This window comes from Canis lupus, chromosome 37, assembly GCF_011100685.1.
Source record: "Canis lupus familiaris isolate Mischka breed German Shepherd chromosome 37, alternate assembly UU_Cfam_GSD_1.0, whole genome shotgun sequence".
Classification (NCBI taxonomy): Eukaryota; Metazoa; Chordata; class Mammalia; order Carnivora; family Canidae; genus Canis; species Canis lupus.
This window is the reverse complement of record NC_049258.1, coordinates 13,565,330-13,582,614: the sequence shown is the minus strand read 5'-3', so window position 1 is coordinate 13,582,614 and position 17,285 is coordinate 13,565,330. Positions and strand designations below refer to the sequence as shown.

Sequence of the window (17,285 nt, the reverse complement as noted above, 5' to 3'; positions counted from 1 at the left end):
AGAAAGCCCAGAGCAGAGGCTTAACTTGGGACAACTATAATCTTTTCCAAATAAACCCCCTCCCCCATCATTGCCATCACATTTACAATGAAACAAGCTAGAGAATGACTTGGACACATTGAGTTTGAACTATATTAAAAACACAGAAATAACTTGATACTCTGAGGTCTATGTCTGCTCTGTTTTCCTTTGTGATAAAGATACAAGATACAGATAAATTTCAGGCTGAATGAAATCCATTTGTTCACCACTTAACAGTGAATTCAGGACACACAAAAATATACTACATATACTTTAAGAAAATACTTTATTCTTTACTTAAGTATTACCCTTAAAATCTTTTCTCCATAAAAACATTAATCTGTTAGAAACTTTTGTACACTTTTTCTTTCATTTGCTTATACACTTTCCTCCATTCATTCACTTCCACATGCTAAGTGTCAGGCTGCATAGATAAAAAGCACATTCTCTGCTCTCAGCACACTTCCACTCTAGAGGAAGGAGGGAAGCACACAAATAAAGATAATGTGCTCTCACAACACTGTCCCTGATGGAACTGTGGGCCAATCTCACGGAGGGGAAGAGGGCAGGAAGGACTGCAGAGGGAATAGTTGGCTCAAGAGCAGAATATGCCTGGGGCACCTGGGTGGCTCAGTAGTTGAGCATCTGGTCGTGATCCTGGGGTCCCGGGACCAAGTCCCACATTGGGCTCCCCGCAGGGAGCCTACTTCTCCCTCTGCCTTTGTCTCTGCCTCTCTGAGTGTGTCTCTCATGAATAAATAAATTAAAAATCTTAAAAAACAAACAAACAAACAAACAAACAAAGCAAGACATTCCTGAGTAGGGGTCGGTGCATGCTGGGAGAGGTGCCAGTGCTGTGCTGGCTCCACGTCCTGTGTCTGGCCTCTGATATTTTGGTCCTATATTAAATATCACCTCCTCCAATAGATATTTTCATTGTGATCTCAACAAATGCCAAATAATGCATTACTTTAAAAAAATATGGCTGAAATGGTAGCCTACTTTTGCCAGAGAGTAGGGTTTGGGGCAAGGATTTAAAAAGAAAGTGGTGGTTTAGGCTGGTCTCAGTAAATGGGAAGGTTCCTGTGACACAGACAAGTAAGCAAAGTGAATCAAGATAGAAGGGCAGGAAGAGCAAACTAGGGAAACACCAAAGGGCAGGGGCTGACAGAAAACTGCAGGAGATGGATGACAGGTTGAACCATTTGAAATAGCCCTGTTTCTTAATTGCTCTTTTCCTATTTTAAGTTTTCAATTAAAAAAGTGACTAGAAGGAAGACAACTAGTTCACAACAACCAATGAAATCTAGAGGAAACACTGCTTTAAGGAGTGGACTTTGTTTGTTTTGGTTTGGTTTTCAAATGCAAAGAACTTGGAAGGATCTCTATAAGCAAAAGACACTAACCATGCATTAAATGCTAAACTTTGGAATTAATATTTTTTTCCTAGCTGTGTGCTAAGTGTCTTCCTTAAAGCTGAAGCTGATCAAAATCAAGTCTATAAGGGATGCCATGGTGCCTCAGCGATTAAACTTCTGCCTTGGGCTCAGGGCATGATCTTGGAATCCTGGGATCGAGTCCCACATCAGGCTCCACGCAGGGAGCCTCATTCTCCCTCTGCCTACGTCTCTGCCTCTCTCTCTGTGTCTCTCATGAATAAATAAATAATTTTTTTTAAATCAAGTCTTTAAAAAAGATTCCTCTTAGAATTATTTCTATAATGTAACTTATCCTACTGCCCTTCCAACATATATATTTAACAAACATATAGTGCTTGCCATACATTGTGAGGGTTTTTACAAATAACTCCTCATTTATTTCTTAATAAAATGAGGTAAATACTGTTATCACCATTTTAAAGATGAGTAAGATGAGACCAAAAGAAGGGAAATATTTTACACAAATCAACCAGCTAATCAGTGGCAAAACTAGATTTGAACCAGGTGGCCAAGCTTCATACACATTATCAATAACACAAGTTATAAATAATAATAATGCAAGTTACTAACCACTGTAGCCTATTGTCTCTCAGGTTCTACAACTCCTATCCACCACTCTTGTACCTTATGAGATAATATTACTTTGAATTCAAAGGATGAGTCTCCAGGCTGAATTTCATGGAAAGTTATTTATGATTATTGCTTCCTCTACTCCCTCTATGTCTTCTAGAGACCATCCAGGCAGAAGGGTTTGTTATCCATTCCTGGGATGGTACCCAGCTACCAAGAAAAGTACCTTTCTCTTCTAGAACTCACAAACAATATTACAGGGATTAATAATAATAATATCTGATGCACAATCTCATGTGGTCAAGCTCCAATCACAAAAGTTCCTGTGGTTTCCCAGCCACAGCCATGGTTTTCAACTCAGACAGATGCCTTTCTTGTTTCCAGACTCTGCATGGGTTTCCCATACATGATCCTAGTCAAACTGTCATCATAATTGAATTTCTTAATACTGGATTCACAACCATGACATTAGTTCAGAAGCTAAAAATAAAAGCTGTGGCTAGCTCTAGTTTTTGTGTGCATGCATATTAATTTAAATCATTTCCCTTTAATTATATTTAACACACATTAGAAATTCGGTAATTATAAGAGACCTTTAATTATCAACATTCATTATTATCACTATTATTAACATACATTAAGCACCCACAGTCTGCTAAATGCTATACTCAAGATAAAAAGCATTAACCTTGCAATTCCACTGTGAGCAAGATAGAAGACAATCTTCTTCTTCCAGACAGAGGACAAAATTATACTTGCCTAACTTGACAAAGAGCCAATGGATGAGTCAGGGAGAAAACCTAGCTGTCTTAACCACTAGACAATTGGATAAACAAAGCATGGCTATAAAACTCTGCCACTTTAAGCACATCTGAATCTGTTCTTCCATAAATGTTTTTGGCGCTCACATCGGATTTTTTGTGATGGCAAAACTTTCTGCCTCATAGGACTATCTAAATTGTATAAACAGCCAAGTCTTTTGAGATCAACTTCACAATATATACCTTGGCATCAATTAGAATGATACCATTTTTGGTGGACACATAAAGTGTGACTATAAAATAATGAAATGATTTTTTTTTTCCTTTGGGAAGAGGCTTATAAACTGGCTTTGAGAGAAGTTTCAAATAAAGATTGCCCAAAGCATTTGAGGAATGGCAGCATCAATGGGACGAAGGTATAGACTCTAGGGTGCAACCTGCAAAGCTAACATTTGAGCGATAGAATGAAAATAGTCTATTGCGGATTAAGACACATTTGAAAAAAAAATGAAAAAAAAATGAAAAAAAAAAAAGACACATTTGAGGTAAAATGCTAGCACTGCTACTTAGTAATATGATCTGGTGTAAATGAGTTAACTTGTTTGAGCCTTAGCATCCTCACCTAGACAACAGAGTGAATAAAGCTGAATTTGCATATTTTAATGGAATAAAATAATATATCTGAGTATATATAATAAAGTGTCTACATCTAACACGAACTTGGAACTGAGCAAAGAAAGTCCCTGACTCCATGACATCCTGGGTACTATTATGTGGCCATCTGTTGGCAGACCTAGCATGCAGATTAATGCTATTAAAACAGCAATTAAATTGCTTCATGGTTTAAGTAGGCTATTGTGAGATTGGAAAATGTATTGCATTCTTCATATAAACCTTTTATAAGTAACCCCTGTTCTTTAGGCACAGTGCTGGTCTGCGTTCATAGAGGAAATGTGATCCATCCACGAGGGGCTCAGAGTCTAGTAAAGATATATAAAATGAGGAAAATTATAACATAAGATAGAATTACAATAAAGATTTGCTTGTGTGCATTGGTAAGTAAGGGTTTACATCAAAGACACCAGCAACAGGAGCAACAATGGAGACAAACCAACTTCACAAAAATGAAAAACTTTTGTACACCAAAGGACACTTTTAACAGAGTGAGAAGGCGACCTGCAGAATGAGCAAAAAAAAACCCATCTGCAAATCATCTATATAAAAAGGATTCATATCCACAATACATAGAGAATGCCTAAAACTCAACAACAAATTCCATTTTAAAAAGCAATTGAATTATGTTTCTCCAAGGAAGATAACAGGTACTTTCTGAAAGTTCACATTACACCATTTTCCTTTTACAAAAGATCTACTTTACAAAGATCTACTAATCTTTTGTAAAAGATCTAAGTACCTGTTTTCACCAACTAAAAGAAACCCAAAGAGGATTTTTGCTTTGATGGAAAAAAAAGCAAAAATAGCATTAAGTGTGTGTTTTGTAGCCAGTCTGCACCCCAAGGAGCTAGAGTGGCACCACCAAGCCCTTTCCCTGAGAACTACACTCAGCATCAAGCTGTCATATCTTTCAACTGTGTCTGTGAGTATCTGTGCTTTATCATGATTTATGTTGTGCAATGGTTCACAAGATGTGTCCTAAGGTATTAGAAAAGCTTAGGAGATGTTACTTTTTGGGTATGGGAATGCTTAAAACTTTTCCCATATAAATTAATCGTCATTGCTTTCATGCTTCATGCCATGTTGGCTTACAAAACGTTTTCACTGGGACATTCTACTTTTGATAGTGGGGGAGACCTGGATATGAATGGCTAATAGGCACCTGAAAAGATGCTCAACATCGCTAGCCATTAGGTAAATCCAAATCAAAACTAGGACATGCCACTTCACACCTATAAGGATGGATACTATCTAAACAATAGAAAATAACAAATGTTAGGATGTGGAGAGACTGGGGACCCTTGTGAAACTTATTGGTGAGGATGCGAAACGGTAGAGCTACTGTGGAAAACAGTATGGTGGTTCCTCAAAAAACTCAAAATAACTATATGATCCAGCAATTCCACTTCTGGGTGTACAACCAAAATAATTGAAAACAGGGTCTAAAAGATATTTGTACACCCACATCCACAGAAGCATTACTCACAATAGCTAAAAAAAGGAAGGTAGCAAAAGCATTTATCAACAAATGAATGGATAAGCAAAATGCGATACACACACACACACACACACACACACACATACTAGTTCTTAAAAAGGAAGAAAATTATGGCACATGCAACAACATGGATGAACCTTGGGAACATGATGCTAAGTGAAATAAGCCAGACACCAAAGGACAAATATTGTCTGATTCCACTTAACATGAAATACCTGGAATGGTCAAATTTATAGAAATAGAACATAGAACAGTGGGCTTGGGGAGAAAGAAGTGGGCAGTCACTATTTACAGAGTACAGAATTTCAGCTGGGGATGATGAAAATGTTCTGGAGATGGATCATGGCTGGCAGCTGCACAACAACACGGATGTACTTAATACCACTGAATTGTATACTGAAAAATGATTAAAATGTAAATTTTACGTTACGTACATTCCACCACACTAAAAAAAGATAACTTTATTCTCCTTTCTCCATTGAATGATAGGTACAGAGTTTTAGTTTTATAAGATGAAAAGAGTCCTGGAGACGGATGGCAGATGGTTGCTCAAAATTGTGAACATACCTAGTACCACTTAACTGTACACCTAAAACACGGTTAAGATGGAAAATATGATGTGTATTTTACCACAATAAAAAAAAAGTCCTATCAAGGCCAAGAAATTCAAAATAGAACCTGGAGGCATGGGAAATGGTCAGGTGTTTCAATGCAGGAGAACGGCCTGCCAAATTTTGTAGTTTCAGATACTTATAGGTACATAATCATTTTATTCATAAAACAATAAGGAACCATCTTATACTAGTAAAAACCTCACTGGACAAATGAAACGACCCTTAATTCAACAATGCCTATATATGCTGAGACTATTCCAATGACATTTTGACTTGATGAATGTGTGAACTTTTGATGGGTGTTCTAGATATGTGCTATCACACTATAGCAATATCAAATGCTTCAGATGCTTACTTATGTTTGGCTCTTCATAGAACATAGCTGACTGCCAAATATACTTTATTTAAAATTTAAGAAGGCATGGATGGTCGACATAGCAGTGAAATTAAAAGCACAGAAAAAGGAGACAACACAATTTCTTTAGAAGCCAATCCATCAACCATCAATTCTGACTTCTGATGCTTAAGAATCTGCCTTTTCCTTTTAAAGGGGAATAATCCTTTATGATTTTTGCAACAAATGCCATTTATCCATATATATATATATATATATATATATATATATATATATATATTTTTTTTTTTTTTTTTTTTTTTTTTTTTTTTTTTTTTTTTTTTTTGCTTAAAAGGAGGGAGCTTTGTAGGAAAAGAGGCCTGGAAAGTCAGTTGGAAAACATCAGGGCAATGTCAGTCTGAAAATCATCAGCCAGTCGCAAGTTAAAAAAGATTTGCTAAAAGTAGCAGTGTTTTTACTGGTTCAAGTCTGTCAGAAGGCTTTGGATTCTCTAGTGCCTCACACCAGTAACTTCAAAACTAACTCATTCCAGATGTCCCTATGATCATCTAATCAGACATCAAAAGCTGTATGGTGACAAGCTCACATGCTGCTTACGAGGACGCTGTATGTTTCCACAAGCGTAAAACACACACAGTAGCTACTTTTAAAATGTGATTCATCTAAATCAGAATTCTGTTTTAAAGTACAGAGGTATTAGGAAAGGGGCCACCCTCCTGAGAAAGAGAGAAGTCTTTTAAATGTCTGTACAGTGTCATTCTATGACTAAAGTTTGAAAGGAAAAACCAAAATGAAACTTGTACTTCAGAAGAGTTTATGTTGTGAGAAAAAAAGAAATCACCCATCAGAAGAGATTTCTAAGAATCACACCATGCTCAAGGGAAAAAAAAAATTTCCTCTTAATAACAATCGTCTTGAATCTTCCCAAGATAAACTTCTATTAACCCTTTCCTTCTATGCCATCAATTTTCAGTAAGTATCCACAACATGGAAGTTCCACCAGAACATAAGAAGATATTGTCCATACCCTTCAGTTTTCACTTGAAAGCAACATGATCTACTTGTACTTGAACCTTCAGATTTAAGTTGTGCTCTCTTCTACACAATTTAAGTGCGCATATGTGTGGGTATATGTTTTTATGCGCTGCCTTTTTGTGTGCATTTGGCCTTTTAAATACACACACACACATATCTTAATATTATTACCCTGAGCAATAAAAATAAACTTTGGTATTTTGGATAGAAATACAATCTCATTTCATGGACAATTATAAATATTGAGGTATTAAAAGGAATTTTAAAGTTGAATTCATATCCATCAAGTTAATTTAAATCTGGAACCCTGAAGTTGCTAGTCTGGATGTTTCGGTCTCTAAGAACAACAGAAGTTCCTATAGGATTTCTATTTATTATTTCCTTTTAGTTACATGAAATTTGAGGAAATCATGCACAATTTAAATAATTTACTCAGGGTCACTGAGTTATTGCTGCAATCAGAACACAAGATCCTGACCTTTAGAATAAAGCTACTTTAAACATCATCTTTAACAAATTTTAAACAACACTGTCAAATTACATTTGCCCACACTGCTAACACAAGATGTTCATTTGTGTTTTTGCTAAGGAACACCTTGTAAACGTTCCCATACTCTTGAATTAATTCACATATCAGGATTTTTTTTTTCTTTTCTTCCAAATCACTTGAAACCAGAAGAACCTCTTATAGAAGATGGAATAGGAGGAACATTTCGAAGGGGAAATCTGCAGATGTGGTAGGCGTACGAGAGTTATGTTGTCCAGACGTTTCCAGTCTAATCAAGGATTTTCTAAATTCTTTGAACACAGTTATTAGAAAATTACAAGGCTATAACTGCCAAGATCATGAACTTTTTTGATTCCAGAATTCACAGTTTTGTTGACAAAGACGTTCGAGCTCAGATAATTGACTCCCTTGCAATGCATATTAATTTCTATTCTCTGTTCATATATCAAGGGCATGAACAAAGTTAGGCTTTATAATGTTCATCTCCAAAATTGTCAAAGCTTGTTCTCTTAATTTCTCTTATTCTCAGACCCAATTTCTATGTGAATTCACTTGCTAGGACTCTAAAGAGATGAAGTATTTCTCACAATTGAAATTGCTGACCTGAGCCGTCAACCCACATTTTAATTCCAAGTGGAGAATTTGTATTTAAACATCTCTCTCTCCTTGTCAACACAGGTAACACATTGTCCTAAAGCAGAAAATTCTAAACTAAAGCTATTTAGGGAGCAAAACAGTATGTTGAACAGGTAATTTCACAATTTTCACATTCTAATTCAAACATTCATTCATACCTCTAATACACATACATGCAAGCATGCACATCTCTACAAGATGTGTTAAGAATCATTGAATTCATTCTGTCCATCTCAGAAGTAAGAATTTTAATCATCTGGCCATATATTTATGTGTCAGGTGTTGGGGGCTTGAATACAAAAATGAATATATTGACTCATGCCTCTGAGGAGCTCAGTCTTGTAGCAAACATGTAAATAAGTAGTTATATTTGGGTGAGATAAGGGCTAACAGAGATTCTGCACATGAGAATTCCCTCAAGGGGTATGAGAGGCTGAGCAAAGTGCAGACCAAAGACAAAGGACACTAATTCTGATCCTCAAAATGTATTATCTGATCATTTGATACCTGCTTGAGGATTGCTAGGGTTGTTTAATTGCTTTAGATCTGCTCAGGTTGGAAGTTTCTGGAGGACAGTCATCATAACTTATGCTTTCCAGATGGCACATGGCCAGATGGTCTTGGGCATCTAAAGGATTAGTTACTGTTGACATGAAAGCAAAACTCATTCAATTTCCCTTCTTTAAAAAAAAAAAAGATTTCTATTTGTATAATTACTTATTTGTTTATTTATTTGAGAGAGAGCATAAGCTTGTAAGCAGGGGGAGCGGCAGAGGGAGAGAGAATCTCCAGCAGACTCCACTGCGTGTGGAGCCAGATGCAGGGCTGATCTCACAACCCTGAGATCACAACCTGAGCCGAAATCAAGAAGTGGAAGATGAACTGACTGAGCCACCCAGGTGCCCCCATTCAATTTTCATTATGTGCAGATCAATTTAAACAGCAAAAGATGACATGTCATGGTTATTTTTTTAATTTCTGAAACTAACCTCTGAATAGTGATCCTTCTTTTAGCCTTTCAGAACCGTACTCGACCCAAGAAGAATGATCAAGGAGCATACACCTAAATAGGAGTCACATTTCTCACGTTCCTTTATTAGTCATGGTACGTACATTCAGAGAATCCAAATTTGTTTCACCAACTTCTGTAAGATTTGGTGAAAAATTCTGTTGCAGAATAAATTAGGCTTCTGGATTTTCCCCACTTGGAACTCAAGTCTTATAGACATAACTGCTTCAGAAATTAAGCTGCCTAAACTTGCCAAACTAAGTAAACATTTGGCCCCATGAAATATTGGATGGCAGGTTTATCTCTTGAAAACAAAGCCATATGAAAACCATCGTTGCAATGTGTCTCCAAGCTTTGGTCTTATCAGCACACAGCGTGAACAGCTGGAGTTACAAACACCAGGACTATTATTAAATCACTGTGTCAGGAAGGGGGAAAAAAAAAGAAAAACCTTTTGTAGGCTTCAGTATCTCTAAATAACCAATTATATATTACATGCTATTTCTCCCTCCCTTTTGCTCATTGGCATCCATCTCTCCCCTTTGGAAGACAATGAATAGAGTCTTCCTTTCAATCTACATCAGTGTCTACAACAATTACTCTTTGCAATATTTCCACAGCTACTTAATTGTATACCTAACAGATAGAAAAATATGATTTGGTTATTCAAAATGTTAAGTTTCTATTGTTGGGTTCTGACAGTCAGTGATCCACAACCAAAAGTCCTGTGACATCTCTCAGTGACAATTTGATGATTTTAATACTAAAAGCCAAGCTATTAATATTTCTCTGTAATATTTAAATGATTTCTTTCATAGATGTGAAAATGTTTAAACTGGGATCAACACTGATGATGATTTCAATATATGTGACGCATAGAGGAAAATCTCTCAAATCAATGCTCCAAGATGTTGTCTGCACAACACAGAGAATGTTCCTGTTCGTTGGAAATACTTCCTCCCACTTGAAGCTACTTGCTACTATCTTTGCTGATAAAATAGGAAAAACTACAAAGAATCATCTCATCTCCCTGAACGCCCAGGACCACTGGAAACACTTCTCCCCAGGGTGTCTTCCCTTTACCTCCAATCTTTCTCTTGCTGCTAATCAGGTTGCTACTCACTAAAGTGCTGCAATTCAAAAACCTCTATTCATCCTTACATCTTGAATTTATATCCTATGTGTTGGGGGCAAGGTGATAATAAGAGGAAATAGCCTTAATTATTTAATATTTGGGGGAGGGTGGTGTCAATCCCATTGTACCTCTTAATCCCTATCATTCATCAAATTCTGAGAACTGATGTGTTTCCCATATTGTTTCATCCTAAACCTGCATATAAGTAGTTCTTGATATTTTTTTTCCTTTTAGAATTTGATGAGTGATGAAGTCTCAAAAAAAAAAAAAAAAGTAATAGTCTTCTTCACAAAAAATTGCATGCACATGCAACAGTCCACAGCATAAAACTTCAGAGTTAACAGACCCTCTGAAACTCATCCATGGACTCTCAATTTAATAACCTCAATATAGCCATGTTATTTTTTAAAAATAAAATGTATACATTATGGATACGGACTTTTAAGAGACAGACCAATATTTTCTTAATTTATTTTGGTGACGCAAGACAAGTAACAGTTTTAGAACAAACGAAGTCATTTACTATCCAAGAACAACCACAGCATTATAATTTTCAGGAATCCACTTTTTAATTTACTCGCCCTGCAGGATCATTTTGCTTTAGGGGTTAAATGTGAAACTATAAACAGTCATTAAAACACAAAACAACCATAGTAGTTAACCGGATATTAAGAAAAAAATCACATCTGTTTTAGAGTTCTCTTCTACCCACAAATTCAGGAACATCAATTTCAAGAACCTGGTTTTATGGCATGCCCTTAAGCCAAGAACACCAGGTTACAATCAAGGCAAGTGAGGTAAGACATCCCATAAGCAGACTCCCACTATTACATTTTGCCCCCAGGATTCTCTTTCTTTAATTCAAAAGCAGTCAGTAGAATTGGATTTTCTATTGCCTTGAAAGATAAATAGTCATTATGCTTTGTACATTAATAATTATGCTATTCTGATTAACTGATGGGTTTATGAAAAGAAGAAGAAAGAAAATAAGTTCCCATGCTGTCTAGCTGTTGCTACTCTAAGTAACAAATAGTGAGATTTGGTGGCTTTTCAATATACAGAATTTGAGGCTTGTAGAGAATTTGATTTGTCTAATTTAAAAGCTTTTTAAAACTTCACCTTGTCTGAGGGTGTACGTCTTAAATAACCAATTTGTAATAATGTAACCAGACAGAAAACAAGTGCAACTTTTCTAACTTTTCACAAACATGTATCTCTTGGCATCAAAGAAAATTCTTCCTGCTATAATCAGTCTAATGAAGTACAAGTAAAAATAACAGTCATCAACTACGGTTTAAAGGCAATATTTCAACATAATCAAATGTGTCAAATAATCATCCTTACAGCTTTTTAAGCTGTGGGTTGTAAGTTTCATTTCTTGGGAATGACTGAACATAACCCACTTGGGGCTCTGCCCTCTGTGAATTACGTACATGTGAACACTCAGTTTAAGAGATGGAAATTTTGATTGTTTTTCTTCCTTTGGATATTGAAATGCAATGCAATTGAACAGAGTGTTTCAAACAATTATTCTTCATGTCAGTTGCACCATGGCTGTATTATCACACATTCCTATATTCATCATCACTTATTAAATCACAGGCATCAAGTATGGTGCCGCTGAAGTTGTAGAGGATGCACCAAGTAGAACTATCAGATCTTAGAGATAGGAATGAATCTGCGGAATCCAATCCTGTTCTCCCTGGGCTAAGGCGCTGGCCACACCAACCCCTCTCTGCAGTGTGCTCCGATGAGAGAGTTGCGGTTGGGTTCCCTTGGTTTCCCTGCAAGCCCGGTCCTCTTATCACAGAGCAAACCATGAAAGTGACTATGAGGCTCTACGTAGGGTGCCACATAATTTATCATCCATACATGGATACCTCTGAGAGTTAGTGTGGACACTCTTAATAATTATGCCAAAACAAGAGGCACAGACTATGACTGCCCCAGGCAAACCTAATAAGACTGGTACCCCAGAGATGATGTGCAACTCAAAGAGCTCCTCCCAAGAGTCTCAAACCATTTCATTAATGTTATATCCAATTTTACTTCTATCGAGAGCTGTTCTGTCCAATAGAAATAGAATGTGAGCCACAGATAAGTTTTCTAGCAGCCATCCTTTAAAAAGGAACAGGTAAAAATAATTTTGATAAGATGCTTTATTCAACCTAATATACCATAGTATTAATTCAATGTGTAGTCAATATAAGAATTATTCATGAGATCTTTCATATTAGTCTTTTTTTAATATCTCAATCTTTAAAGTCCATGATGTACATCACAGTCAAATTACATTTCCAGTGCTCAATAACCACACAGGCTGAGTGGCTAGAATATTGGACAATACATGTCTAAATAGTCCATGAGTTAGGATACACAGGAATAAATGAATAAAATCATAATACACACATGCATGCATACACATATTTTTCTTTTAGGTAAAATAGACTCAATTAAATGTCTTCCTTTACTAACTTTGCCTGCTCTTCATGGTATAGCAGTTAAACTATCTGTCTCTTACCTGAGGTGAATCAGACTTTGGAGCAGATAAACATTTACCTGGTGGATCTTTTGGGGAACAGAGAGAAGAGCCAAATGAGAAAAAGTGGATAAACTGCTGAGAAATTCTAGAACTTTTCCCAGACTAATATGTGTCTGCATTCCTAAGTCCACTAAGCACCCTCCATGTACCTGGCACTAGAGATAGAAAGATAAATAGGGCACAATGTCTACACCTTGGACTGATAAGGCTTAAAGTTTGCTTGGACATTATTTTACAATTGAAGAAAGAGAAGACTAGGATGTGCCAATATTCTATGGCAAGCCAAGGACCAGACTCTATTCTTTGGGTCTCAGATCTGCATTTCATCAGCCACAGAGAACACTGAGTAGAGGAAGAAATGTGTTTCCCTTTTTACTGTTGATACACACAGACTCAGTCACTGCTTGCTAACTTGCATACACTTAGGTAAAAGGATCTGGGGTGCCAGCTTTTCTTCTTGAATTAGGATTTGCATCTTTGCTAGTAATAATATGCTTGCTCCCTCATCAAATATCTCAACCTAGAAGTCAGTGGTATCATAATTTAGCAAGAATATGGGATTTAACAGAAACACAGTAGTCCTTTTCCTGTAGGGAAAACAGTATCGAGTATTTTCAATTGGTCTAAACATAGAACCTAAGTGATAAAAACATTGAACTAAATACTGGTGATTTTCTGCATGTAACTGATGGTAACAAAATCAGATACATTCTGATTTGGGGTATATTGACATTGTAAAAGTAAGCAATAAACTAAATTTTCTCATTTATATAGCTTCTCTTCCTCCAATCCAATATACTTGGGCTTAACATGGTCTCAATCAGTGTGTTAAACACACACACCCTACCACATACTGGTTCTGTTTAAACTCACCATTAAAGTAGAACACAGACACCTGATTTTTATTAACGTAATGTTCCATTAAATATGTTTCCTTAAAAGGATGGTGGAGAAACATTACATCTCAAATACTTTGATGTTTACCAAGAAAATATGCCAAAATATTGCCACAAACTTATTAGTGAATACTCAATGGTTTGGTATAGTGACTCCTAATTCGTAGACATTGGCTCTGGTTCTTGATAAGAACATTTTACACCAAACTGGGAAAATCCAGTTAGCTCATTCAGCATCTTTATATAGCTCTAAAACATTGTTTTATTTTTCTTAAGGCACTACAGAGAGTGAAACTTAAAATGGGGAAGAGTCTTCTCCTAGGAATCATTTTAATATGGCTATGCTACTGAAGATCACCTATTGCACCTATTTCAAAGGATCGACCACAGTTGTAACTCTTCCAAGTGACTCAGGATGTATCAGAAAGATCCAACAGTACCATATGAAAGGAGGACATTGTCTCTTCAGGATTCATTCTCCATTTAACCGATCAGTTATAAGTGTGTCTTGTTATAAGCACTTCTGGTACATAATTTTATTTCTCTTTAATTTGAGTGTTGAGTTCTAGAAACCCAGTGCTGGCACCACATAATATGAAAATGGTATCTTGAAACTATATGACCATTCATCGTGGTATGACTTCAAAAAGCACGGCATTAACACATTGAAAACATATAAAATTATATCCTTGGGCAATTCAAAGCAGGAGGATGGAAGGAATTCAACAGTGTAGTGTGCTGGTTAAGAGCACAGACTTTGGAGCCAAACCACCTGGGGTTAGATTCTTGACCGTGTCACTTACTAGCTGTGACCTTAGACAAATTACTAAACCTTCCTGTGCCTCAATTTCATTATCAGTACCATGGAGGCAAAAATTTGTGCTTACCTTGATGTGGAAGTTTAAATGACTTAGTGTAAAGCACTTAAAAGAATCCTTGGCACATAATCAGTGCTATGTAATTAATAGCTACCACGAGAACTTGTATTCCAGTAATAGCTCATAGTAGCTATCACTAACTAATACTATTATATATCCTATCAAATGCTCTCTAATGATCAACTTACTTAAGACTGCAAAGTCCCAGTTAGTCTTTGGGTAAGGTACTTTGATCTTTCATTAGAAATGCAAACTGCAGGATACCTACTAGAATAACAGGTTTCAGACTCTGGCCACTGGGGTGTGAAGCACTTGGCTGGGCATCAGCAGGTGGGCCTGGCGCTGGGTCACTGCTTCTCCTCACCAGCAGTGGAGTGCCTGTAGGACAAAATAAGAGGTGAGAGGTCAACAGAACCCTGGGGAGAAGAGAGTGCATGGTACAATGCAATTTAATTAAAAAAGGTTTACAACATGCTTTTATGTCAAAACATTCCATTTCTAAGGATGCTTGTAAATTAATCCATTTCATGATCTTTTGTCATCTATTTACAGAATGACACATGGAAACAACATCTTTCAACTCTCATCTTTCCCCACTTGATTTCAAAACGAGTCATTGTACTTACCCAAAAACTATTAGGCAATGAAGAAGTTGACGGTGTGCAATCTGAAACTGATCTAGAGAATGTATGTGAGTACTAAAAAGAATGATTATCCAGTAGACAAGTGAAGAGATTCACAGTTGGTGCAATTTGCTATTCAGCAGAGCTAGGAGAATAGTTATTGCCACCATTTGGTGATTCTCCGATCTTTTGAAGGATGATATACACTGAAATAAATTATTTGCTGGGGTTATAGCATTAATGTCTATTTAAGTACAGAAAGAGATTGGTTCTATTCTCTTCCTTTTCTCCTAAAGTCGATAAAACTGATAAGGAAAAGAAGTTAGTTCTTCTAAAAATATATCTTGATTTCTTTTTAATTTAATGAAAGCTTCCACTATTAAATATTTGAGCCAGTTATTAAATTCTGAGAAAAGATCATACTATTACAAAGTTCAAGTGAAATTCAACCTTAACAGAGCTAGCGACCTAACTAGTCTGCCTGCAATTAGGACTAAAATAATTTTTTTCATACAAAATTGGCCACTGTAGAGGAAACTCTCAAAAAAAATCCTGTTGTAGGCTAAAATTGCTCTCATGTAAAAACTTTCTTTTTATTTGCATGCTTTGGGGAAGAAATGTAAAGCAGTAGAAATGCAATTCTCCATTATCAATATTCTGAAAAAATCTCCCCCAACTCTCTGGAGTTATTGCTGTTTAAAAGAATATTTTTCATATCTCATTTTACATGATAGTTACAAAAAGTGAATCCATCTTGAAGTTATTTACAAATCTGATTTTTATATGTGCTCCAATATTTTTATTCTGTGTACAAAAAATACAGATGCTAATACGTTCCATCACTGTTGCTTTTTAATAAATAACTTCTTTTATAATAAGAAGTTAACATGCCACTGAGGATGAAACGCTATCTAAAAGGCATTATAAAGTCTATGTTCCATTATTTCTTTTTTATTAATAAACATTTTACTACATTATTCCCTAATTCCTCTATTCCCATCTAAAAATTTCTTAAGCAAGTGACATAGCAATGGTTACATGGCTGGCAACTCTTCTTGAATGAGACATTAAAAGAAAATAAGAGGAAGATAAAATATCATAAAAATCTTAAAATAATAGAGTCCCAGTCCTGTACCAATATTTGTTTCCCCTGATTCAGGTACTTTGAATTACCATTAACATCAAGTCAGTCTAAATGTGGTATCCTCAGAAGTAACCTATTATCCTAAAAATTATGAAGAGAATGGCAATACTCTATGAAACTCCAGTTTGTTTCTAAACATTTAACCCGGACCAGGACAGTGCATGCCAACAATCTCAAACTGGGTTAAAAAACAAACAAATCAAAAGCAAGTGAAAACAGTATGGGACACTGAGGTCCAAAAATAAGTTGATTCTGAGGCACAGAAATGGAAATTTTAGTGATTGACAACTGCACTGTTTTTTCAGCTGAGTCACACACACATATTTGAATATATACAGAATATATGTGTGTGCACATGAGACAGAGAAAGACAGAGGGTGAGAGAAGAAGTGCGAGGACTTGTTATTCTTCCTGGATAATAAATATATTTTTCTTAAAGGCACACTAGATAATTTTCTTTTTTTTTTTTTTTAAGATTTTGTTTATTCATGAGAGGCACTGAGAGAGAGAGAGAGAGAGAGAGAGAGAGAGAGAAAGAAAGAAAGAAAGAAAGAAAGAAAGAGAGAAAGAGAGAGAGAGAGAAAGAGAGAGAGACAGACGCAGAGACACAGACAGAGGGAGAAGCAGGCTCCATGCAGGGAGCCTGATGTGGGACTTGATCCTGGGTCTTCAGGATCACACCCCAGGCTGAAGGCGGTGCTAAACCACTGAGCCACCAGGGCTGCCCAGATAATTTTCTTACAACTCTAAGGACATGGTCATGACTCTTCACTTACCACCAATGTCTGCTTTTTAAAAATATATATATTTTATTTATTTATTTGAGAGACAGAGAGAGCAAGAGAAGGGGAAGGGTCAGAGGAAGAAGCAGACTCCCCACTGAGTGGGGAGCCTGATGCAGGACTTGGTCCTGGGACTCTGGGATCATGACCTAAGTACAAGGCAG

At 36.3% G+C, this 17,285-nt stretch overlaps 1 protein-coding gene across 4 annotated transcripts in view; it reads right to left on the bottom strand.

The window, feature by feature from the left end:
• PARD3B (par-3 family cell polarity regulator beta) overlaps positions 1 to 17,285 on the bottom strand; it is a 980,882-nt gene that overhangs the window by 509,310 nt on the left and 454,287 nt on the right. For all 4 annotated transcript variants that reach the window (XM_038585495.1, XM_038585493.1, XM_038585496.1 and 1 more), the window contains exon 4: positions 14,841 to 14,950. In XM_038585495.1, the coding sequence (XP_038441423.1) occupies positions 14,841 to 14,950 (110 nt within the window). The remainder of the gene's footprint in view (positions 1 to 14,840; positions 14,951 to 17,285) is intronic.